General features: G+C 36.3%; 1 protein-coding gene across 2 annotated transcripts in view; it reads left to right on the top strand.

The window, feature by feature from the left end:
- LOC306848441 (FYVE, RhoGEF and PH domain-containing protein 1-like) overlaps positions 1–23,147 on the top strand; it is a 48,327-nt gene extending 25,180 nt beyond the window's left edge. Inside the window, exons 2-16 of one of the 2 annotated variants that reach the window (XM_079382990.1) lie at positions 8,804–8,990; positions 9,709–10,396; positions 11,610–11,848; positions 12,566–12,722; positions 16,891–17,029; positions 17,232–17,290; positions 17,980–18,126; positions 18,236–18,328; positions 18,419–18,498; positions 18,693–18,723; positions 18,817–18,918; positions 20,116–20,244; positions 20,320–20,478; positions 20,571–20,717; positions 21,738–23,147. In XM_079382990.1, coding sequence (XP_079239116.1) covers positions 8,804–8,990; positions 9,709–10,396; positions 11,610–11,848; positions 12,566–12,722; positions 16,891–17,029; positions 17,232–17,290; positions 17,980–18,126; positions 18,236–18,328; positions 18,419–18,498; positions 18,693–18,723; positions 18,817–18,918; positions 20,116–20,244; positions 20,320–20,478; positions 20,571–20,717; positions 21,738–22,007 — 2,627 coding nt within the window. In that variant the 3' untranslated portion in view covers positions 22,008–23,147. The other variant, XM_079382991.1, reaches the window with a different exon arrangement.
- The last annotated feature ends 1,877 nt before the right edge of the window (positions 23,148–25,024 follow it).

Genomic DNA, 25,024 nt, shown 5'->3' with positions numbered 1-25,024 from the left:
ACCAGTTATAATCAGTGATGCTGTCTACGCTGGATGCGACGAGACAAAATACTATAGAACCAGTTATAATCAGTGATGCTGTCTACGCTGGATGCGACGAGACAAAATACTATAGAACCAGTTATAATCAGTGATGATGTCTACGCTGGATGCGACGAGACAAAATACTATAGAACCAGTTATAATCAGTGATGATGTCTACACTGGATGCGACGCGACAAAATACTATAGAACCAGTTATAATCAGTGATGCTGTCTACACTGGATGCGACGCGACAAAATACTATAGAACCAGTTATAATCAGTGATGCTGTCTACGCTGGATGCGACGAGACAAAATACTATAGAACCAGTTATAATCAGTGATGCTGTCTACGCTGGATGCGACGAGACAAAATACTATAGAACCAGTTATAATCAGTGATGATGTCTACGCTGGATGCGACGAGACAAAATACTGTAGAACCAGTTATAATCAGTGATGATGTCTACACTGGATGCGACGCGACAAAATACTATAGAACCAGTTATAATCAGTGATGCTGTCTACGCTGGATGCGACGCGACAAAATACTATAGAACCAGTTATAATCAGTGATGCTGTCTACGCTGGATGCGATGCGACAAAATACTATAGAACCAGTTATAATCGGTGATGCTGTCTACGCTGGATGCGATGCGACAAAATACTATAGAACCAGTTATAATCGGTGATGCTGTCTACACTGGATGCGACGAGACAAAATACTATAGAACCAGTTATAATCGGTGATGCTGTCTACACTGGATGCGACGAGACAAAATACTATAGAACCAGTTATAATCGGTGATGATGTCTACACTGGATGCGACGAGACAAAATACTATAGAACCAGTTATAATCGGTGATGCTGTCTACGCTGGATGCGACGCGACAAAATACTGTAGAACCAGTTATAATCGGTGATGCTGTCTACGCTGGATGCGACGCGACAAAATACTGTAGAACCAGTTATAATCGGTGATGATGTCTACACTGGATGCGACGCGACAAAATACTGTAGAACCAGTTATAATCAGTGATGCTGTCTACACTGGATGCGATGCGACAAAATACTATAGAACCAGTTATAATCGGTGATGATGTCTACGCTGGATGCGACGAGACAAAATACTATAGAACCAGTTATAATCGGTGATGATGTCTACACTGGATACGATGCGACAAAATACTATAGAACCAGTTATAATCGGTGATGCTGTCTACGCTGGATGCAATGCGACAAAATACTATAGAACCAGTTATAATCGGTGATGATGTCTACGCTGGATGCGACGAGACAAAATACTATAGAACCAGTTATAATCGGTGATGATGTCTACACTGGATGCGATGCGACAAAATACTATAGAACCAGTTATAATCGGTGATGCTGTCTACGCTGGATGCGATGCGACAAAATACTATAGAACCAGTTATAATCGGTGATGATGTCTACGCTGGATGCGACGAGACAAAATACTATAGAACCAGTTATAATCGGTGATGATGTCTACACTGGATGCGATGCGACAAAATACTATAGAACCAGTTATAATCGGTGATGCTGTCTACACTGGATGCGATGCGACAAAATACTATAGAACCAGTTATAATCGGTGATGATGTCTACACTGGATGCGATGCGACAAAATACTATAGAACCAGTTATAATCAGTGATGCTGTCTACACTGGATGCGATGCGACAAAATACTATAGAACCAGTTATAATCGGTGATGATGTCTACACTGGATGCGATGCGACAAAATACTATAGAACCAGTTATAATCAGTGATGCTGTCTACACTGGATGCGATGCGACAAAATACTATAGAACCAGTTATAATCAGTGATGATGTCTACGCTGGATGCGACGCGACAAAATACTATAGAACCAGTTATAATCGGTGATGATGTCTACGCTGGATGCGACGAGACAAAATACTATAGAACCAGTTATAATCGGTGATGATGTCTACACTGGATACGATGCGACAAAATACTATAGAACCAGTTATAATCGGTGATGCTGTCTACGCTGGATGCGATGCGACAAAATACTATAGAACCAGTTATAATCGGTGATGATGTCTACGCTGGATGCGACGAGACAAAATACTATAGAACCAGTTATAATCGGTGATGATGTCTACACTGGATGCGATGCGACAAAATACTATAGAACCAGTTATAATCGGTGATGCTGTCTACGCTGGATGCGATGCGACAAAATACTATAGAACCAGTTATAATCGGTGATGATGTCTACGCTGGATGCGACGAGACAAAATACTATAGAACCAGTTATAATCGGTGATGATGTCTACACTGGATGCGATGCGACAAAATACTATAGAACCAGTTATAATCGGTGATGCTGTCTACACTGGATGCGATGCGACAAAATACTATAGAACCAGTTATAATCGGTGATGATGTCTACACTGGATGCGATGCGACAAAATACTATAGAACCAGTTATAATCAGTGATGCTGTCTACACTGGATGCGATGCGACAAAATACTATAGAACCAGTTATAATCGGTGATGATGTCTACACTGGATGCGATGCGACAAAATACTATAGAACCAGTTATAATCAGTGATGCTGTCTACACTGGATGCGATGCGACAAAATACTATAGAACCAGTTATAATCAGTGATGATGTCTACACTGGATGCGATGCGACAAAATACTATAGAACCAGTTATAATCAGTGATGCTGTCTACGCTGGATGCGACGCGACAAAATACTATAGAACCAGTTATAATCGGTGATGATGTCTACACTGGATGCGATGCGACAAAATACTATAGAACCAGTTATAATCAGTGATGCTGTCTACACTGGATGCGACGAGACAAAATACTATAGAACCAGTTATAATCAGTGATGCTGTCTACGCTGGATGCGACGCGACAAAATACTATAGAACCAGTTATAATCAGTGATGCTGTCTACGCTGGATGCGACGCGACAAAATACTATATAACCAGTTATTATCATATTAACAGTTAATAATATAAATGGCCCACCCTGTACACTGGATGCGAATCATGCGATGCAACATGACAAAGTATGCCTCGTTCTATTAAAGACATACTGACACAAATTTCAAATAATTTGCGAAGGCCGCTTTGTTGCATCCAGTGTAGACAGACTTTATCTATTGCGGCGCGGGGTGGCACAACACGACAGCTGTCGCGTCCGGTGTAGACACCATGTCTGTGAATGAGCAAAGAAAACGATCAGTATAAATATAATTAGGGCTGGGCGATAATTCGATAACGAGAATTATCGCGATATTATTTTCCTCGATAAAACGATATGAAGAGTTCGATAAATGTTCGATATAATGTTTATGCGCCAAAAGCAGAACGAAACAGCGCAACTCATTTGAATCGCGCCACACTGAGCGTTTATCCGCTCTGATCACAGTTGCGATTGAATATTAATTATATTTGTGATTAAGGTATAACGTGTGCATTTATACTGAATGTTTTTAGACTACTGTCTTTAATACAAATAGGCTACCTAAAAAAATCATATATTTATATTTTTATCATGGTATTGAGGGGCTGTTTGGTTTTAATTGTGTTTATCATGATTTAAATGTATGCTACTATGGGAGACCAATGCTTAATAATTTTTTTTTTTTTTTTACAGATGTTACTGATTTTGATAAATGAAAAATTTCAAATGTGCATTTCTAAGAGACAAAAAAGTGATATTATTATTATTATTAATAATAATATCAGACAACTCAAACCTGTTTCTTGATTTGAAACAATATCACTCATTAGAACGTGCAGAAACTAAGAAATTAATTTTCCTATTTAGATATTTGTTTTGTGATACGTGATCAGTATACTATCGCGGAATGAGCATATCGCGATATCGATGCTGAAACGATATATCGTGCAGCCCTAATATAACAATGTTAAAATGTTTAACTATAAAACTGAATATACATATGAAACAAAGCTCATAGGAAAAAATGTCCCCATATACCTTGAATTTTTGTAGACAATAGATATTTCGCAAACCGCTACAGTATGACTATCTTTCATGCTGCACAAAATAATTTTTTGGGAAAAAACCTCCAAGCTGCCGCAGTGACGGGGTATTGTGACCAGAGGCTGTGAAGATGCTCCAAAAAAAACTAAAAAGTTCCATAACTTCTCTTTTTCATATGGATTAGGAATGACATGAGGGTGAAGACTGAACTAGAGGTGAATTATTCCTTTAATAAACTGCTGCCAAAGCATGTCAAGGATTAATCTTAAGTCTCTGAATTGAAGAGCTGTACAGCATATTTTGTCTGTCTCTGCTTTATCTTCATGGCCCTAAAAGCCCCCTGTCTGCACTTTATGCCTTCAGGAGAAATGGAGCATGAAAATATCAGTCAGTCAGAAGTAAACTTCTCAAAAGAGAAGACGCCTGTGTGAAGCGTATTTCAGCAGCGCTTTATTTTGATGACATTGAATTTGTAGCATGAGCATGTAACGCTAGTCTTCATTAAAATGCATGCTTTTGGCCTTACAGGAGAAATTTTCCCATCTGTTTAGATGTCTTGATGCGTTTGTGCTTGAATTGACTTTAGGCTTTGTGCCTGCAAATGGAAAGATTTTTTTTCTCTGTCTGCTATGGAAAAAGAAGTCTGTCTCAGAGAGCATGTGAGAAACTAGTTAGGTTCTTTTGAATAGAAATTTAACAGTTGGTTTCTGGGTTCATCTCTGTAAAATTCATGTTTTAAAATTTTTGGGAATAAGCTTGTATAATTAGCGGTAAGCAACACTTTTTTATTATGTATCTGAACAAACCCCTTACACTATCTATTACATTTCAGCATGTGAATATGAATGATTTCTCAAATCATGTTTTGTTGTAGAACAGTGTGCTTGCTGTTGTTTTTCTAAGCATTTAGTTTTACAATTTTCAGATGATGAAACATGAATTTTTTTTTTTTAAAAACATTAGACTTACACTGAAGAGCCGTATCTAGAGACAAGAAGATCATATAGACTTAAACACAGACTGACATGCGTCAGTAAGTAATTCACTTAACACCCTAAAAATCATTCTTCAGGGTTACTATAAATATAACTATAAAGTTAATTTTATTTTGGATAGCACTTTTAACAATACACATTAAAGCAGCTTTATAGAAAACTATTATGTTTATATTTATAATATTTTCATTCTTTATTTGCATTCAGCAGAGTCGGGCGATAATATATTTTACATTTTACAATGATACAATGAAAATGCATTTTTTATTCAGAAATTGTTTGTAAATTTCACAAGTAATTACAAGTAATGATCAGTTACACATTTAATTAAACATTTTTAAATACACAGACTAAAATAGTATTTTCTTGTAAAATGTACTCTAATAATTGCATTTTATACACTGTAGACCTACTAAAGACCTAAAAAATTGCTACATGAAATGGAATAAACATTAACTGAAATAAAAAAACAATTAATAGAACCCATAGAACAGCATTTCTCATTTAATTTGACTTGATATACTGAAATGAGTAAAAGTGAAAAATTAGTGAAAACTAGCCTATATAGACATTTTAAAATCTAGTCACAATTACAATAACACAAAAAATTCCTAAAACTTTAACTACATTTTAATATAAAGAAATTAAAAATTTTAAAAAAATCTTAAAAGAATCTAAAATATATAAAACACTACCACCCAGAATACCATACCAACCATAAAGCATAGTATATTCCTGCTATTTGCAATAACAGTACAAAGACCATTACTAAAAAATATATATTTTGTCTTTTATATGCCCTTCAAGTTGATGTGAATAAAAACACCACATGGCATAGTGGACTCCTGCTATTTGAAATGTCAGTAAAAAGACAATTACTAAAAATTAATTTGAAAAGTTTATATGCCTTTCAAGTTTGTGTTTTGGATAGGCCTGTTCTTTTGATACATATTTAATCCGTCCCAACTCAAACGGGCTTGTAGGTCACAGCACACATCCCTTTCCCGTACAGGAACTCCAGAGCACATGGGAAAAACAACATGTGCTGCGAATCCAAATCTGCGGCTAGGATAACTCTGGTTTTCTCCCTCGCTAGCCTTTCTTCACCTTTAAGTAATTTTGGTCGAGCATGTGGAAGTCATTTCATCCCCCTGCCTTCACTAGCTGGTATGAGTGTCACCATATGGAACCAATTAGCTCTTTGTTGGGGGACAGGCGAGCTTTTTTTAAAATGGCAACGTCATCGAGACGGCGGGTCTGCCCACCATCTGACCCGTCTGTGCAACTTTAAGAAATTCCAGCAAGGTTTTTTCCTGTCCATGCTCATTTTGATATCAAAGCCCTTCAAATCATATTTACGTGTGCGTTGTTTGTAGCTGTGAATTTTGTTATGTCACTAGATCCAAACTCATGATATTTTACGCTGATTGAGCTGAACAGGCAAATATACACAGTAGTGACTGGCACTTTAACACACTGACCTACTTAACACACGACGGCCCAACACGGGCACAGAGCGCTCTGCTGCTCTCCCCGTTTACCCAGAAGTCTTTTTACACAGTTTGATGTCATGTTCACATTGTGTCAGCACAAACCAGTGTGTAATTTAAGCCTAAGATTGATGTGGAGTATATACTTGGACTTATCACTGGATCTGGACTCGCACTTTATTGAGCCAGAGGTGATTTGTGTGAAAACGTGTTGTACATTTATGCTTTCTGGCGTTCAGACACATCACTCAGCCGAACTGTAATCCATTACGCCCAGCCGGCTCCATTAAATTAGGCTGAATTGAATCTGCCTGTCTTGTTTTCTTCTCTTTTGTTGATTCTTAAAGTGTTTCCTGTCTGAGATGATCATATTAGCCATGATGAGACAGATTTTACTTTTTGAATGGCAGTGGATTGAATTTTTGCATGATTGAAAAATTACATTTTGCAATATCTTTTAAAGATAAGTATTTTTGTTCTCATTACCATGAGGTTATATTCATTACTGTTCAATTGTTAAAGAATTGAATACTTTTATTCAGCAGGAATGCATTAAATTGACCAAAAGACATCATAAAGACAAAGATTTTCATTTTCATTTCATTTCATTTTTTTTTCACAAAAAGCAAATCAGTATATTAGCCTGATTTCTGAAGGATCACATGACACTGAAGACTGGAGTAATGATGCTGAAATTTCAGCTTTGCATCACAGGAATAAATTACATTTTAAAATATATTCATATAGAAATTATTTATTTTAAATTATAATAATATTTCACATTATTACTGTTTTTACTGTATTTTTGATCAGATAAATCCAGTCTTGGTGAGCAATAAGAGACATTAAATCTTACTGACCCCAAACTTTTGAACAACACAGGTCATTATAGCACTTAATATGAATCAGTCCGTCTCTCTGTAAAAATGAACATAAACACATCATTTTTTTGTTCCGTTGTGTTTAAGAACAACATCTTCAAAATCTTCTGATGGTAAAAGTTGTTAGGAAATGTGACTCTTTTGGTCATTCATTTGAAATGACTCGCATTGTTTACAAGTAACTCTTTTATTTTCTTGCCAAAGCCAATTTTATTCACATTAATGACCCTCGCTGTATCGTGTACATGCTGCTGTTATATCACAAAGCTCTGGCTATGAAAGAGAGAGTGGTGTATTTCAACTAATTTGAATTGCAAAACAAGTCTCATTTCGGCCAAAACCTACTTAAATGAAACCAATAACAAGTTATTGGTTGTAAATGATAAAGAACACCAGGCATGGTTTACTCCCTTCATTCAGATTCTCCGAATCAAAGCGAGTTTGCACTCTCTCTTTCTGTCAGGCCCGTCCACCACCAGTCCACGGCTTCTAACCAAGAGTCTGTCCCTTGAGCCAGGCCCCTGCCTCGGAGCCCACGAGACCCCACAGCGCCTCTGCTCTGACCCTGGACCCCTGGAAGCACAGCACTGTAATGGCACAAGTGAGAACGGACCTCAGGACGTCCCACCTCCACCCCCACCCCCTAAAACACGCCCACCTTTACCTGGGCCAAAGCCTCAAGGTACGTTCTATACATTTAAAGGGATAGTTCAGCCAAAAATTAAACTTCTATCATCATTTACTCACCATCATGACACAAAATAGTGTATATTGAAGAATGACCAGGCTATTTGTTTCTATACAATCCGTGAATAGTGAACACAGGACATCAAGTTCTAAAAATGACTTTGTCTTGTGTTTCAAGTCTTGTGAATTTTCAGCATCTCCAGTCTTCAGTGTCACATTATCCTTCAGAAATCATTCTAATATTCTGACTTGCTGCTCATAAAACTCTTCTATTATTTTTTAAACAATTGTGCTGCTTAATATCACGGAAACGGTGATCCTTTTTTTCCCCAGAATTTTTAATGAAACATTTTTTAAATCTATTTTTTTTATTATGTCTTTACGGTTTATTAAATTAACAAAATGATCCATTTCTTAATTTTAGTTTTTTAAATGTACAAATCTTTTGAACGATAGTGTATGTTTTATGCATATTTAAGTATATGCAGAACTTGTAACTAAATTGAGGTCACCATTATTTTAATGTTTACTATATTTTCTTTCACCTCATGTATAATTTATGATATAATATAATATGCAATCTAATAAAAGTACTTGTTATTCTGCCCTGCTGTTCCAATTTAATATCTGTGTCTGTCTGTGGTGCGGTCATGTGATCGTGCACCAGTCTCACTGTATTGATTTGCGTATTGATTTTGTCTCGTTCAGTGCCCCCGAAACCCCCTCATCTCCAGCAGCAGAGCGCTCGATGGTCACGCCCCCCGGACAAGCCCCTCCCACCTCCACCCTCCCGCCCACTCCCCGCCGACCCCCGCCAATCACTCGCCACCTTACCCACAGCAGAGGGAAGCTCCTCCCCCACTTGTGTCCTCTCGCTCATCGAGAAGTTTGAGAGGTGAGAGATCACAATCATTCGAGCGCTTGTCACTGGAGCCGCTTTTTAGATTACGGCAGAGTTTATTATTCATAACTACAGTTCTGATTTGGTGTTCTCGAGTAATGATATCTCCGTTTGTTGATCACAGGTAAACAAGAAGTTATATATTTAATCTCACTGCCAAAAATTATTTATTAATCAGTATTTTTGTCTCGTTTTCCAGTAAAAATTTAGTTCCTGAAAACAAGTTGTACTTGAGAATATTATTGAGAATAAGACTTTTTAGAAAATATAGCTATAGGTTCTTATTTTTTAAGAATGAATTTTTCTAAATGCATTTTTTCATTCAACATTTGTATTGTTCATAAATGTCTTTTTTTTATTTACTCTAGTTTAAAATGTAATGATAAGCAAGATTAAGATATTAAGACTTTACTTTTACGTTTAATTTACCAGCGGCGTAAGAATGAATTAATCCATTATATGTTGTCTGAAAACAAATGTTAATTTCACCAAGTACATTTTTGTCTTAAGGATATTGAGATAGAAAAAAACAACCTAAGGAAATTTAATTTAATTAAATGTTTTAATATAATATAATATTTTGTTTTTTATTTTATTATATTATTTTAATACAGTGCTCACAATGTGGTGTTTTAAATATTTATATGCATATTTAGAAATATATATTTGTCATATGTAACTTGTTTTTATTTTTCTATCTTTATTTTTTTAGGGAGCAGATCATCGTGGTACCAGATATCACTGGGGGAGTGATGTGTACCCCACGGGTCCCTGAACAGCAAGCCGCCTCTGGGTCGTTTAGCCTGCCACCCTCAGAGTTCATCCTGCCCTGCACGTCCCTTCAGGAACCATTAGAGGCGCCGCTGGCTGAGGAGGAGGTCGAGAAAGAAGAAAAGGAGGAGGAAGACGAGGTGGACGAAACCGAGGAGGATGACAGTGAACTCGGGGCATCCTGCTCAGAAAAGCGTCTCTCTATGGAATCGGGCTACGGTGCCTCTGATAAACTGCTGGACACCATGGAAATGAGGGACCTCACAGCCAACCAATCAGAAATCCCCTCGGATCGCTTGTCCCTCCCACCGTCACAGATGGATGGGAAGCTGGCCAATAGAGACAGTGGTATCGACAGCATCAGCTCGCCCTCACACAGCGAGGAGCTCTGCTTCGTCGGGGACGAGGATCGGGTTGGTCACGAGAGGGAGATTTGCCCCTGCAGCCCAGGGCCCGGGCTTGCTTGCGGCTATGCCGAGGGGCCCGAAAGAGAGGGGGCCAGCGGTGTGGAGGGCGGCAGAGACTCAGAGGGAGACAGTGATATGGAGGAGGGCAGTGGGGATGAGAGTGAGATGAACCCTATGGCCCTTCAACCTCTGCCTAAAGCTGAACGACAGGACTCCACTGAGGTGAGAATTTATATAGGTATTATTTGGGAAATGATTAAATAATTTAGTCATGAATGGATCTCACTCTTGGTGCCAGGGTATTACTAAACACTCCATATTGACTTCCGTATTGTGAATACACATAAACACATACATATACGTGAGCAGCTTAATGAATTCTAAGAGATAAATTACAAATTTGGTGCAAGAAACCCTGACTAAAATATATACTTGTATTTATAAATATATTATTAAATATAAACATAATCTGTATTTTATCATTTATTTTTTAATACAATTTTTATATTTTAAATATTTTAATTTATTTTTTATTATTTATACAATTTTTATACAATCTTAATCTATAATTTTGTTATTTATATATTATATAATTACAATTCTAATTATATATTATAAAATGATATATATTTATACTTTAAAGTATTGTTTTGTATGTAATGCATTTTAATATATATTTTAAAAAAGTATTAATTAACCATAACCCTATGTATGAAAACAAAAAACATTAATAATATAATTGTTATATTATTATATATATATATATATATATATATACTATTTATTATTCATAAAAATTTATAATATAAACATTTATTTTAACCATATATACTTATGTAATGTATATACAAATATATATATAATATATAATAAATACATATAAAATTTAATTATTAAAATAATTTTTAAAATACATGATATACAAATTACATAAGTTTTTTATATTTATTTAATAAAATGTATATAATTTTATTGTTTATTTATTTTTATACCATTCATAATTTTAGGGTCAGTAAAATTACATTTTAATTTAAATTAATACTTTTATTCAGCAACAATGTAATAAATTGATCAGTGATAAAGACATTTATAATTTTACTAAAGATTTCTATTTTAGTTAAATGTTGTTGTTTTGTTAAACTTTCTATTCACTGAAGAATCCTGGAAAAAGTATCTTTTTAAAAAAAATGATTGGTATTTGTTATTGTATTTTAAGTATAATTATTTGTATTTTAGTCAAATAAATGCATACTTGGTGAGCATAAGAATCCTTTTTCAAAATCTTTCACAAAATTCTTAATTTATACATTTTAAATTGGAATGTTTTTAAAAGTTCTTACTGTTGGAAAGAATGAGACTTATTCTATGCACTTCAGTCCAACTTGTCACAGGTTTGTTCAAACTCATTATTCCACCAACATTTTCTGGTTTGCAGCTGTCAGTCCAGCAGCGGGTGTTTAACATTGCTAATGAGCTGCTGCATACGGAGAAAGCTTACGTGTCCAGACTGCACCTCCTGGACCAGGTGTTCTGCGCCCAGCTGATGGAGGAGGCCCGAGCTCGCAGCTCCTTCCCCTGTGAGGTGGTCATGGGCATCTTCTCCAACATCTGCTCCATCTACTGCTTCCACCAGCAGTTCCTGCTGCCCGCGCTGGAGAAACGCATGGAGGAATGGTGAGAAAGAAAGAAAGACTGCAAGATTGATTTTATTATGGTAAAATGGTAATGTTACTAATGTTTTATCTTGCCATCAAGTCAAATTTATATATATATATATATATATATATATATATATATATATACAGAGAGAGAGAGAGAGAGAGAGCACTTTTCACAATACACATTGTTTCAAAGTAGCTTTGCAGAAAATCATGATGTTAATGTTTATATCTCAATATCTTTATGCCTTATAGTCACATTTAGCAGATTAGGGCTGGGCAATCATGTATTTTTGTGATGATACAAGCAAACAAGTAGATGAGATGTGATACATAGTATGTAGTAGTAAAAAATGATTCTTACACAGTATTTTTGTCTTGTTTTCCAGTACAAATATCTAAACATTCTTATATCATGATACATTTACTTGAGAAGCAAAATGGCCTAAGATATTAAAGTCTTGTTTTCTGAAAAATTCTTCAAAAATAAGTCCGTTTATGCTTAAAATTAGAAAAATATCTGCCTTAATATAAAATATCAGCTTTCACAGTGGCTCATGCAATCTCTTTTCTTTTGGACATAACTAGAAATTTGACATAGAAAGTGACATGTGTTTCCACAAACTAAACTTTGTTTAGAAATAGTCTAATTTTGGAAAGGGAAGGGTGACCTTCACGAAGAGTTGGGACACAAATGATGAGCGAACCTTGACTTCCGCCCCTCTCCCCTCAGGGATCTGAACCCCCGCATCGGGGACATCCTGCAGAAACTGGCGCCTTTCCTGAAGATGTACGGCGAGTACGTGAAAAATTTTGACCGGGCCATGGAGCTGGTGAACACCTGGATGCAGCGCTCCTCTCAGTTCAAAGCCATCATTCACAACATCCAGGTACCAGACTGAGATCCAAACGCTTTGTGCTAAACTAATGATGCTCTGTAATAAGAAAAAGTGTTTGTATCATGCAAAAATATTGGATGAATTGCAGTACTATCGTTCAAAGGTTTGGAGTCAGAATGTTTTTTTTAAAGGAAATTAATACTTTACATCATAATTTCATATTGTATCATAAAAAGAACACAGTAATCATTCAAATAATGGTTACCTCAATTTAGTTATGTCTTGCATATATTTATGCATGCACAAAAGTTGTTTTTTTTCGTTTAAAATAAATTAATACTTTTATTCAGCAAGGATGCATTACGTTATGAATGAATGAGGCATTTATAGACTTATATTTGATATACTTATAATGAATATATTTACATACATTGATACATTAATCAAAAGTAACAGTATTTAAGATATTTATTTATGATTCTTTGAATAAATGCTGTTCTTTCTATTACTTTCTATTCCTCAAAGAATCATGAAGGAATTCAACAATGATGATAATATTAATAAGAAATGTCTGTTGAGCATCAAATCAGCATATTAGAGTGATTTCTGAAGGATCATGTGACACTGAAGACTGGAGTAATGTTGCTGGAAATTCAGCGTTGCATCACAGGAATTAATTACATTTTAAAATATATTCAATCAGAACACAGTGATTTTAATTTGTAATAATATTTCACAATATTGCTGATTTTACTGTATTTTTGATCAAATAAATGCAGCCTTGGTGAGCAGAAGAGACCTCTTCCAAAAATATATAAAAATTGACCCCAAACTTTTTAATGATAGTGTATATTTAAAATCAACCAGTATTTTATATGAAAAATTACTCATTACAGTGCATTCTGGTCTTTCCTTTCCAGGAAGGATGCAAATTATGCTAAAATTGTCTCTTTAAAATTCAAATTGTGATAATGTCAAGGCATAAATCGTTTTCTATTAACATAAAGTGGAAGTCAGATGTGTTGAGTGCTGTTGAGCATCACACTCTCAGCTGAACTGTGTGAAAATAAGAGAGCCTTCCCAACCCCCTCACGGTTATAATGAGTGTTAATTGCGTGCAACCCTGCATAATTCACACCCGTGGACTGAATGAACAGAGCGTGTGTTATTCATACAGTAATCTCATCCACCAGGTGTACTCCACCAAATTCACCTTCACAGTCTGAGACAAGAGCATTCGTGTTCAAAATAACGAGAGCGCTCCCACGGCTCAGCCATGATTGAGTGCGTCAGATGAAAGAGGGAGTCGCTGTGGGTGCGCGAGGGTTTTTGGGGAGTTGTAGGTTATGGTGAATACTAATGGCGCCCCAATCAGGCCTGATGTGGCACTTCAAACGTCTCTGGTTGCCACTGTGTGGAGAATTTTAAGAGAACGCAAGGCACGGCGCCTGAGATCACAGCACTGCTGGAAGAAGATCAAGCATGTCACAGGCTCCATCACACACGGGCTACACTAACGATGAATCATTTGGATTGTGCTTGGCTGTGTTTTGGGAGTTTGCCTTATTGTTAAAGACAACATGAAACAGCATTCGTTCAACACTTTTGCAATGTGATATATTTCAGAGTAAAACTAAATATTCAGTGGGAAATAAAGTAGGCAGATACTTATACAGACTTGATGATGACTACATATATAATTAAATATGTATATATGGCTAAAAAAAAGTTATATATATATATATACACTGTTTTTTTAATGAAGTTTCTTCTCCTCATTAAGGCTGTATCTATTTAATGAAAAATACTGAATTTTTTTTATTTTGTGAAATATTATTGCAATTTCAAATAACAGTTTTCTATTTTAATATACTTTAAAATGTAATTTATTCTTGTGATGAAAAGCGGAATTTCCAGCATCATTACTCCAGTCTTCAGTGTCACATGATCCTTCAGAAATCATTCTAATATGCTGATTTATTATGAGTGTTGGAAACCGTTGAGCTGCTTATTTTTTTGGGGACCTGGGATAATTTTTATAGTCTCTGATTAATAAAAAGTTAAAAAGAACAGCATTTATTTAAAAAATAAATTTTGTGTTACAATATACAATGCTATTCAAAAGTTTGGGGTCAGTAATTTTTTTTTTTTTTAAAGAAATTAATACTTTTATTCAGAAGGGTTGTGTTAAAGGGGTCATATGAGGCTTTTTTAAAGATCCTTATTTTGTGTATTTGGTGTAACGGAACATGTTGACATGCTTTAATGTTCAAAAATCACATTATTTTTCAAATACTGCACATTATTGTAATTCCTCTATGCCCCGGCTCTCTCAAGTGCGTCCTTTTCTACAAAGCCCCTCCTTCCGACAAGCACAATCTGCTCTGATTGGCCAACTGACCCAGTGCATTGTGATTGGCCGAACACCACAAGCACGTGTCGGAAATGTAAGGCCCCTTACCATAATCGTGAGCTTCAGCTTTCAAAGTAAATATTAAGACAGTTAATAATGTCCTTAGTTTTACCATCAGTTCAAGTCTGAAAGGGGAACAGAGTCGCGTGACAGACACAGTGATGATGCTCGTATGTATTTGCACACAAGCTGCGATTAAGACAGCTGACTCCACTGTGATGTGACCCTGTCTCTCTCTCTCTCTCACACACACACACACAAGACGCGTTACTCTACACTGCGCAGAACTCTGCATTTGAACAGTCAATAGCAAATACTTAAACTAATAACAAAACATACTTACAGTCGCTGATTCAGAAGCGCCAGATTGTCACAGCAAAGTCAGAATTGACCCTTTTTTAAAGAAATGGCCTTTGTGCACAGACAGCCTTGTACTCTCCTAGGTTCACAAAACTGTCGTCCATAAAATACGTTGCACAAATTCAAACATTTGGGTTGTGCTGCTCTATTTGAAACAAATCTTAACCAATGATTTCTAATTGCGTCTACTTTCAAAGCCAAATAAAGTGCTTTTGCGTTCGCACAGAAACACAAAGTGTCTCCCTGACATGCCTGCATCAACACTACTGCGGTTACTGAAACCACGCCTTCTTTCTTTGAGTGAACTTTTGGGCAGCATTACGCAAATATTTCCACATCGTGACGTAGACATGTGGGGGCGTGTTTGAATGAGCCGTTTTAGCCCGGTCTGGATCAGCCTTCTGTTTTAGATAGAATAAATACTTTTGTGGGAGACTTTGAGCTTTGTAACTCTGCAGATCGATGCATGCACAAACAACTACATAACACACTAAAGCAAAGGAAAACAAGAAATCGCATCATATGACCCCTTTAAATGAATAAATGTCATAGTAAAGACTTATATTGTTTAAGATGACTATTTTGAACAAATGTGACACTGAAGACTGGAGTAATGATGCTGAAAATTCAGCGCTGCATCACAGGCATAAATTCAGTTTTAAAGTATATTAAAATAAGATTAAAATTTTGATCGAATAAATACAGCCTTGATGAGCAGAAGAGACTCCCTTAAAAAACATTAAAAATCTTACTGATCCCAAACTTGTACACTGCCGCTCAAAAGTTTGGGATCAGTAAGATTTTTAATATATATACATATACATACACATACATGCATACATTACATTCTAATATATAAAATAATATGTATTATATTACATTATATATTATAATTTCTATTATTTTAATAATGGATACTTTAGTAATATGTGTAATATATAATGTATTTTAATATGTAATATTTTAATGAAAGCTTTAAAAACAAGTGTTTTTTATTTATATATATATATATATATACACCTTAATAATATATTTTTATAATATATATTTTATCTGTCTGTCTGTCTGTCTGTCTGTCTATCTATCGACACACACTTTAATAATATATACTCATGTAATGTGTATGATATATCATGTCTTATATATTTTAATGAAAGCTAAATTAAAAAACAAAAAATTACACACACACACACACACACACACACACACACACACACACACACACACACACAGATAATATTATACTTCAATAATAATATTTACATATGTAATACATATAATTATGTGCGCAGATGAAATGTGCACAATAAATGTAGTAAATGCAGGCAGTCTTGATTTCATGTCTTTAAAGTTTCTGCTTTTGCAGATATTCCGAATTTGTGTGTGGGAATGGAGCGGTGCATGGTTTGTTTTTGCTCATCGAATGATTTTGGGTGTGTTTTGCAGAAAGAGGAGATGTGTGGGAATCTTACCCTACAGCACCACATGTTGGAGCCTGTGCAGAGGATCCCTCGCTACGAGCTCCTGCTCAAAGACTATCTGCACCGCCTGCCAGAGGACGCAGATGACTTCAAAGACGCTCAGAGTGAGTGCAGAGCAGCGCAACGCTCAAATGGGCCTTATCTCCTCCACTGACCACAGCGGCCCACTTTCTGTTTCATTCCAGCTATTCGTGCATGTGCCTGGAAATACTGCAGTGAAAAGATTCATGCAAGGTTAACAGGCCAAGATAAAAGGCAAAATGGAAAAATGACACTTTGTGAATATCAAGTCCTTTTTCTTTACAGAATCTCTGGAGCTGATCGCCACAGCGGCAGAACATTCAAACGCTGCCATCAGGAAAATGGTGAGTGCAGTTTCAGACGAACCACACACACTCCATCTGGGCTGAAAACCCCTTAACATCCCTTGGTAATTAAGCATGGTTGTGAAAGTCTCTCATTTGAATCTGTTAATTGCTTATGTTTTTATTTTCTACATTTTGAGGCATGAGTCACCTCCCTCCAAATAGACCTGATCTAAAACAGACAAATCTGGCATTTTTATCATCAATGAAAACAAGGTCATAACCATGTCATAACAAAGTCTAATTCTAGTTGTGAAGTAATCAATTTGAATTATTTTAAAATAAAAAATGCACTTATGCTTAATATTTCAAAAGCACAAAACATTCTTGTTATGAACTACATGAATCAGGTACTGTAAATGATAGGATATTTTCAATTCAAAATAACAAAATTTCAGAAAGCAAGTTGAATAGTTTTGCATAATTGGATATATATAATAAATAATTATTATTTATATCAAACTTTAATAATATATACTGTAGTGATATGTTTAATGTATCGTGTAGTTTTTAAAAATCACTATAATATTAGTAAAGAATAGTAATAGCGATTAGTAATATAAAATTATTTCTAAAGTTAGTATATGTATATGAATATCAAAAATAGCAAATATTGGTGGGGACAATTTGGCCATTTCTTTGACCATTACTAAATGTTTCAACAAACATGTGAATGTTTTGTCCCTCAGGAGCGCATGAGAAAGCTGTTGAAAGTGTACGAGTTGCTCGGTGGAGAAGAGGACATTGTTAACCCAACTAATGAGCTCATTAAAGAGGGACACATCCTGAAACTGTCAGCTAAAAACGGGACATCACAGGATAGATACCTCATTCTGGTGAGTCAAAGACAAGCATAAATGACATAAATCATACCTCAAAGTGTTTTTTCTTAGTAAAAATATTGGTAAATCATGCACGGTTAACTTTGCTCGTCTCTCTCTGAAGTTCAATGACAGGTTGTTGTACTGCGTTCCCAAACTGAGGCTGATTGGACAAAAGTTCGGAGTGCGAGCGCGGATTGACGTAGACGGCATGGAGGTTTGCCGTGATTTTATCTTGTTTACAGCATAAAACTCAAAATAAATGTGCTGTTATCAAATGGCTGATTCACTCTGCATTGCTTCACAGCTGAAGGAAACCAGCAGCATGAACGTACCGCGAACATTTCTGGTGTCGGGAAAACAACGTTCACTAGAACTGCAAGCAAGGTACGGCTGAGGGAATGTGCTTCGTCTGCTTTAAAAATAAAATCTGAGGTTGATTGACCACCACAGAAATGTTGTCCGAGCTTTTGGGCATTAGGAGAAAATACCCAAGATAAGCATGTCAGCCACTGAAAAACAAGAGAAATATGTGCGGCTTTTGGCATTTTTAAAACCTTTGCCGTTTTGATTTTCACCAGGACGGAAGAGGAGAAGAGAGATTGGATTCAGGTGTGCTTTTCTTCATCATATCACAGGTGCTCATATCTCTCGACTGTAACACTCGTGCTTACATTATTCAATTTTTTGTTCACTTTCTCACAGGCGATCCAGGCCACTATACAGAGACATGAACAGACGCTGGAGACCTTCCGTATGCTCAACTGCTCGTTTCGGGAGGAGGACTTCACTCCTCCAAACTCACCGGTTAGTTTAATCTTATCACTCGCAGTGTTGTTACCTAAAGCTAGAAGTAAAACTATTTAAAATCATTTTAGTTAATTAAAATAAAGCTGAAAAATAAATAACAGATGAAAAATTTAACAAAAACAAAAATCTAAATGTTGCCTTGGCAACCAAATTAAATAATTTTAATTTTAGTTGAAGTACTATAATGACTAACACTGAAATAAAATAAGTAAAAGCTAAATAGAAATATTAAAGTAACGAAAAAAAGTACATAACAAAACAATTAAAACTAAACTTAAAATGAAAACCGAAAAATAAAAGCCAATTCAAAATATTTATAAGTACTCTAATAATATATAAATAATACTAAAATAAACCATATCCAGGCTATATCCATATGTATCAGGGATTTTCAAACTTGAGTCCAGAGACCTCTATTAAATACGAATATGTTAATAAAATAATATAATTTTAAAATATAATACGTTTATTAATTAATTAATTTTAAATTATCATGCGTATATCTATGGTGCTCCGCAGGGATATGTATACATATGTTTACAACTTGTAAATTAAAAAGAGAAAATTATATTACTAACATATATTGAAATATTGCTAAAGCATATATTTGAATATTAAAAAATAACTATATATATATATATATATATATATATATATACATGCATGTTTGTATCTGTATATGTGTGTGTATATATATATATGTGTGTGTGTGTGTGTGTGTGTGTGTATATATGTATATGTATGTGTATATATATATATATGTGTGTGTGTATTTTAATGAATTTTATATACATGTTTATTTTAATGACTTTTTTTTAATTTTTATATTACAAGAGTATACGATAAACGGGTCTTCATACATGAAAATATATAGCATTTATATTTCGTGAAGGGATTGACATATTTGGGAGTCTGTGGCATCAAAATGTTTATAAACCCCTGATCTATATGAATAACTACAAAATATAGTGGCTCCAAAAAGTCTTTTGATGCTCAAGCCACACATAGAAATGTATGAATGTCATTGCATTAGTTAACAAAATATGAAACCAAGTGGCATTTAATCATATCACTTTTTAAAGCAAACACCTTTTCTGATAACTAGCTCTAATGCAATGACATTTTAACCCACGTTTAAGTGTTGGTTAGGATTTGTGGCCACTGCAATATTCTCTGACCGCTCTTTGTTTTCAGAATTGCACAGAGCTTGGAAAGCGAGCACCCACTCCAATCCGGGAGAAAGAGGTTACGCTGTGCATGAAGTGTCAGGAGCCTTTCAACTCTATTACCAAAAGACGGCATCACTGCAAAGCCTGTGGACATGTATGTTACACCATACCTATGTTATCTGACATGCTCTTTGATGCAGGGAGCTGACGTGGGTCTTCTTGATTTCAGGTGGTGTGTGGGAAGTGTTCGGAGTTCCGTGCCCGTCTGTTGTATGATAACAACCGAGCCAACCGCGTGTGTATAGACTGCTACACCACGTTAGTGGGAGTGCCGCCCTCTCCGGCCAGTCTGAGCAACAGCACACAGAGACGCCGCTCCATTCTAGAGGTTTGATGGCAGATTTAAACTCGTGACATCTGGCAACCCAAAGCGTGAAAGCTAGTGGTGGTCTATATTTTATTCTCCTCTTTTTCCTGCAGAAACAGGCCTCAGTGGCAGCGGAGAACAGCGTGTTGTGTAGTTTCCTTCATCATGTGGAGAAAGGAAGTGGACGTGGGTGGCAGAAGGCCTGGTTTGTCATCCCTGACAATGAGCCACTGGTGCTGTATATCTATGGTGCTCCGCAGGTAAGACGATCCTGATCCTCAGGTTTATACATGATAGTACGTAAATGTGTTATTGCAAAATATGAATGAGTTCATATGTCTGCACTTTTGACAAATTTAAACTACTGCATCACTATGATACCATTTACACCTGGTATTAATATGCGTTTTGTGCTTTAGGCTTTCCTGATGCATCTTAGACAGTAGCGGAAGACCGTCTACTCGCCTGTCAATCAACCATAGTGTTATTTCAAGTGGCTTTGAAAGACATTACATGCATGATTGAAAAGTTATCAAAAAGCCTAAATATTTACATTACTGTTTACTAATTTGGTGTCTTAAAGATTTTATTTTGCATGGATGCATTTAATTGATTACAAGTCACAGTAAAGACATTTATAATGATATAAAATATTTCTATTTTAAATAAATGCTGTTCTTTTGATTTTTCTATTCATCAAAGAATCCTAAAAGAAACTTTCCATTAGACTGTCCACAAAAAATATGAACTGTTTTCAGCATTGATAATAATAAAAATGTCTGTTGAGCATCAAATCAGCATATTAGAATGATTTCTGAAGGATCATGTGACACTGAAGACTGGAGTAATGATGTTGAATATTCAGCTTTGCATCACAGGAATAAATGACATTTGAAAATATATTCAAATAGAAAACAGCTATTTTAAACTGTAATAATATTTCACAATATTAAAATTTTTACTGTATTTTTGATCAAATAAATGCAGCCTTGGTGAGCATAAGAGACTTTTTTCAAAAACAATGAAAATCTTACAACCCCAAACCTTTGAACGGTAGTGCATATGCTTGTTTGATGTCAACATGAGATTCGGTCACACATGGTTACAGGAGACGCATTCGACATACATGTTACTACCATGTGATCAAACAGATGTTAACACCAGGTGTAAACAAGGCCTTAGTGTTCAATCCATGACTAATGCGGTTCACAATGGTCAGTTAATGGTTGACCAGTGAAGTATTGATCTTTTCTTCTCTCTTTCTCTCTCCATACGCACAGGATGTCAAAGCCCAGCGCAGTATTCCCCTCATCGGGTTCGAGGTGTCTCTACCCGAATCAAGTGACCGTCTAGAACGTCGCAACGCCTTCAAAATGAGCCAGAGTCATTTGACCGTTTACTTCAGTGCCGACTGTGAGGAACTGCAGCGACGTTGGATGGAGGTCTTATCGAGAGCCGGCAGGGGTGAGGAGCTGCAGTCAAACGGTCCGATATCCGAGGCCCTCGAGGAAGAAGGGGAGGAGCCAGGACCTACGGGAGAAAGCACATGATTGGCTGAAAACCTGATATCATTTTGCACACACAAACTGTATAAATGTGACCACAGCGACAGGATATAATAGACAAACACACACACACACACACACACGTATACCTTCTCTCTTACACACATCTGTATTAATTGTCAGTTGTAAATTGCATGAAATATCTACAGGTACGTTTCTCTGTGTATTGCTCATCTTGTGTGAGTGACCAGTGTTTGGAACAATCTGACAAAAGTGCGCACACTTTAAAGACGACTTGATTATGTGCATCAACTCTTTCAGCCGCTAGCAGTTTCTATGTTAAATCGACTGTTTCTGCCAGATCTCGAGGTGTTGTGAAGTGGTTTCTCGACTGAGGCTATGGTTTTGCGAAGTGAGACAGGTCTACGGTTTGGTGGCTGGCTCTGTGTGAATGTTTGGCCTGGTTTCATGAAAAGTTTAGGTGACCTAGAGAGTCTACAGTGAAATACCCTAGTTTACATAAGCAGAAGCTGAAGGGATATGACTGATTTTGTTGGTTTTAAATCAGTAAATGTCAGTAGACTACGAATCCTGCCAATATTAAATGGCAATAATCCGCTTGGTAAGAGGATCAAATTCTGGATTTCACATTTCGATTACATGTTAAACATCGGCTATTGCATTGAGTAGTGGATTGTGACAGGATTGGCCACATGAACTGTTGTTCAGCTATGCAAGCCTGTGTTTATCTCAGAAACATAGTGTACATTTGTGGTAATCAGGAACTGCTGGAACATAGCAGGAATATTTATTAAGCGGGTTTTAACCACTCACAACTGACAGAAATATGTTCTTCCTGTTGACTCCATGGTCCTTCAGCTCCAACAAATTTACTCTGCCATCTAGTGGGCGCTCATCGTAGCACGCACACATTCTAGGGGTGAATGTCAGGAAACCTGTCAAGAACGTGTCAACCCAAATTTAATATCAGTTAAGAAACTTTATTTTGCATTTAAGTAAAATAAAGCAAGCTTATTTTAATGACCATTAATATTTTTGTTGCACTGTGACATGGTTTATTAGTACAAATCTCATTACTGTAAGGTGAAATAAATTATATATTATTTAAATTGTCAAATATTTATAGTGTGGTATTATATGTTGTACTGTCTTTAATTTATGCAGATTTACAGTAATGAGAATCTGATGAGAATTATTGAGAATAATAGGAATTACAAATCATCTTAATTGTAATTAAAATTGTCACAATGTCAAAAAATAAAAACTTAATGGTGCTAAAAATAAGCATTTTTTATTTTAAATAATAAATGGGGTGAAATATATGGAAGCTTGTTTCTGCCATGGGATAAAAAAAATAAGGTGACTTTTTAGCTCCTATACAGAGTTTTTGTTCAAGTTCAAGTTTATATGTATAGCGCTTTTTACGATACAAATCGTTGCAAAGCAGCTCTACAGGAAATTAAGTTTCCACAATATATTTATATATTGCAGAACCTTAATATATTTAACTTATGGCAAGATTTGGTAATTCTGTATGTTGTCTGAGCGTTGGCATCCTCTGAGGTCCTCTGAGGGGTTGGCATTATCTTTTCTCAGGTGTTCGGTCATCTCAGATCATTTAAGGGTTGGATCCAGACTGAAGCTTCTGTAATTCCTAGTTACCACGGGATGTTAAACAGAGAAACAAATAGAGACATAATTAGCATAGCTGCTGTTCCATCTAAGCATAAATGATTTGTTCAACCCAAGCTAAAGAATAATAATAATGTACATTTGATCAGATATAACTGCAGTACAAGATTATAAGATGCATTATGTGAATGCTTGACTAAAGAGATGTGTCTTTAATCTAGATTTAAACAGAGAGAGTGTGTCTGAACCCCGAACGTTATCAGGAAGGCTAGTCCAGAGTTCAGGAGCCAAATGTGAAAAAGCTCTACCTCCTTTGGTGAACTTTGCTATCCTAGGTACTACCAAAAGACCAGAGTTTTGCAACCTTAGGGAGCGGGTTGGATTGTAGCGTGGTAGAAGACGAGTTAGGTACGCAGGAGCTAAACCATTTAGGGCCTTATAGGCAAGTAATAATATTTTGTAAATGATACGGAACTTAATAGGTAGCCAGTGCAGAGACTGTAAAATTGGGGTAATATGATCATATTTGCTTGACCTGGTAAGAGCTCTAGCTGCTGCATTTTGGACTATCTGTAGCTTGTTTATTGAAGATGCAGGATAACCACCTAGCAGTGCATTACAATAGTCCAGTCTAGAGCTCATGAATGCATGAACTAGCTCTTCTGCATCAGAAACAGGTAGCATGTTTCGAAGCTTGGCAATGTTTCTAAGATGGAAGAATGCTGTTTTTGTAACATGGGAAATATGAGTTTCTGTCTAATATAACACCCAGATTTTTGACTTTAGAGGACATTCAGTGCATCCGTCTAGTTGCAAATTGTAATCCAAGAGATTCTGTGTACTGTTTTTTGGTCCAATAAGTAATATCTCTGTCTTATCTGAATTTAATAGGAGGAAATTATTGGTCATCCAATCTTTTAAATTTTTTAGACAATCTATTAGCTTAGTTTAGAAGTTTCATCTGGTCTTGTTGAGATATATAGTTGAGTATCATCAGCATAACAATGAAAACTAATCCCGTATTTTCTAAAAATATTACCAAGGGGCAACATGTATATTGAAAATAGCAGAGGACCTAGGACAGATCCTTGTGGTACTCCATACTTTACACGACAGCGCCGATGCTCTCGTCGCCCTTCAGGATCGCGGATATCTGCGCAGAAACATCGAGAACACGAGCACCGGGGAAACAGTGAGTGTGCACTTTACCTTCAGCTAACGTAGCACAGATGTGTCGGACGATGGAGTCTCCGACGAACACAGCGTCGCGTTCCATCTCGCGGAGGGGAGCGAAGCGGTTCCGGGTGGAGATCTCGAAGACCGGAGGCGGCGGAGGAGGAGAGGTCGTCGCCCGGGGCCTGGCTCGCGTCTTCCGCTGCTGGTGCACCCAGGGTCCGTGGCGCCCGGTG

The sequence above is a fragment of the Barbus barbus genome, assembly GCF_936440315.1.
Source record: "Barbus barbus genome assembly, chromosome: 28".
NCBI classification, from domain to species: domain Eukaryota; kingdom Metazoa; phylum Chordata; class Actinopteri; order Cypriniformes; family Cyprinidae; genus Barbus; species Barbus barbus.
The sequence above is the reverse complement of the archived record's forward strand: the minus strand, read 5'-3'. Positions and strand labels throughout refer to the sequence as shown.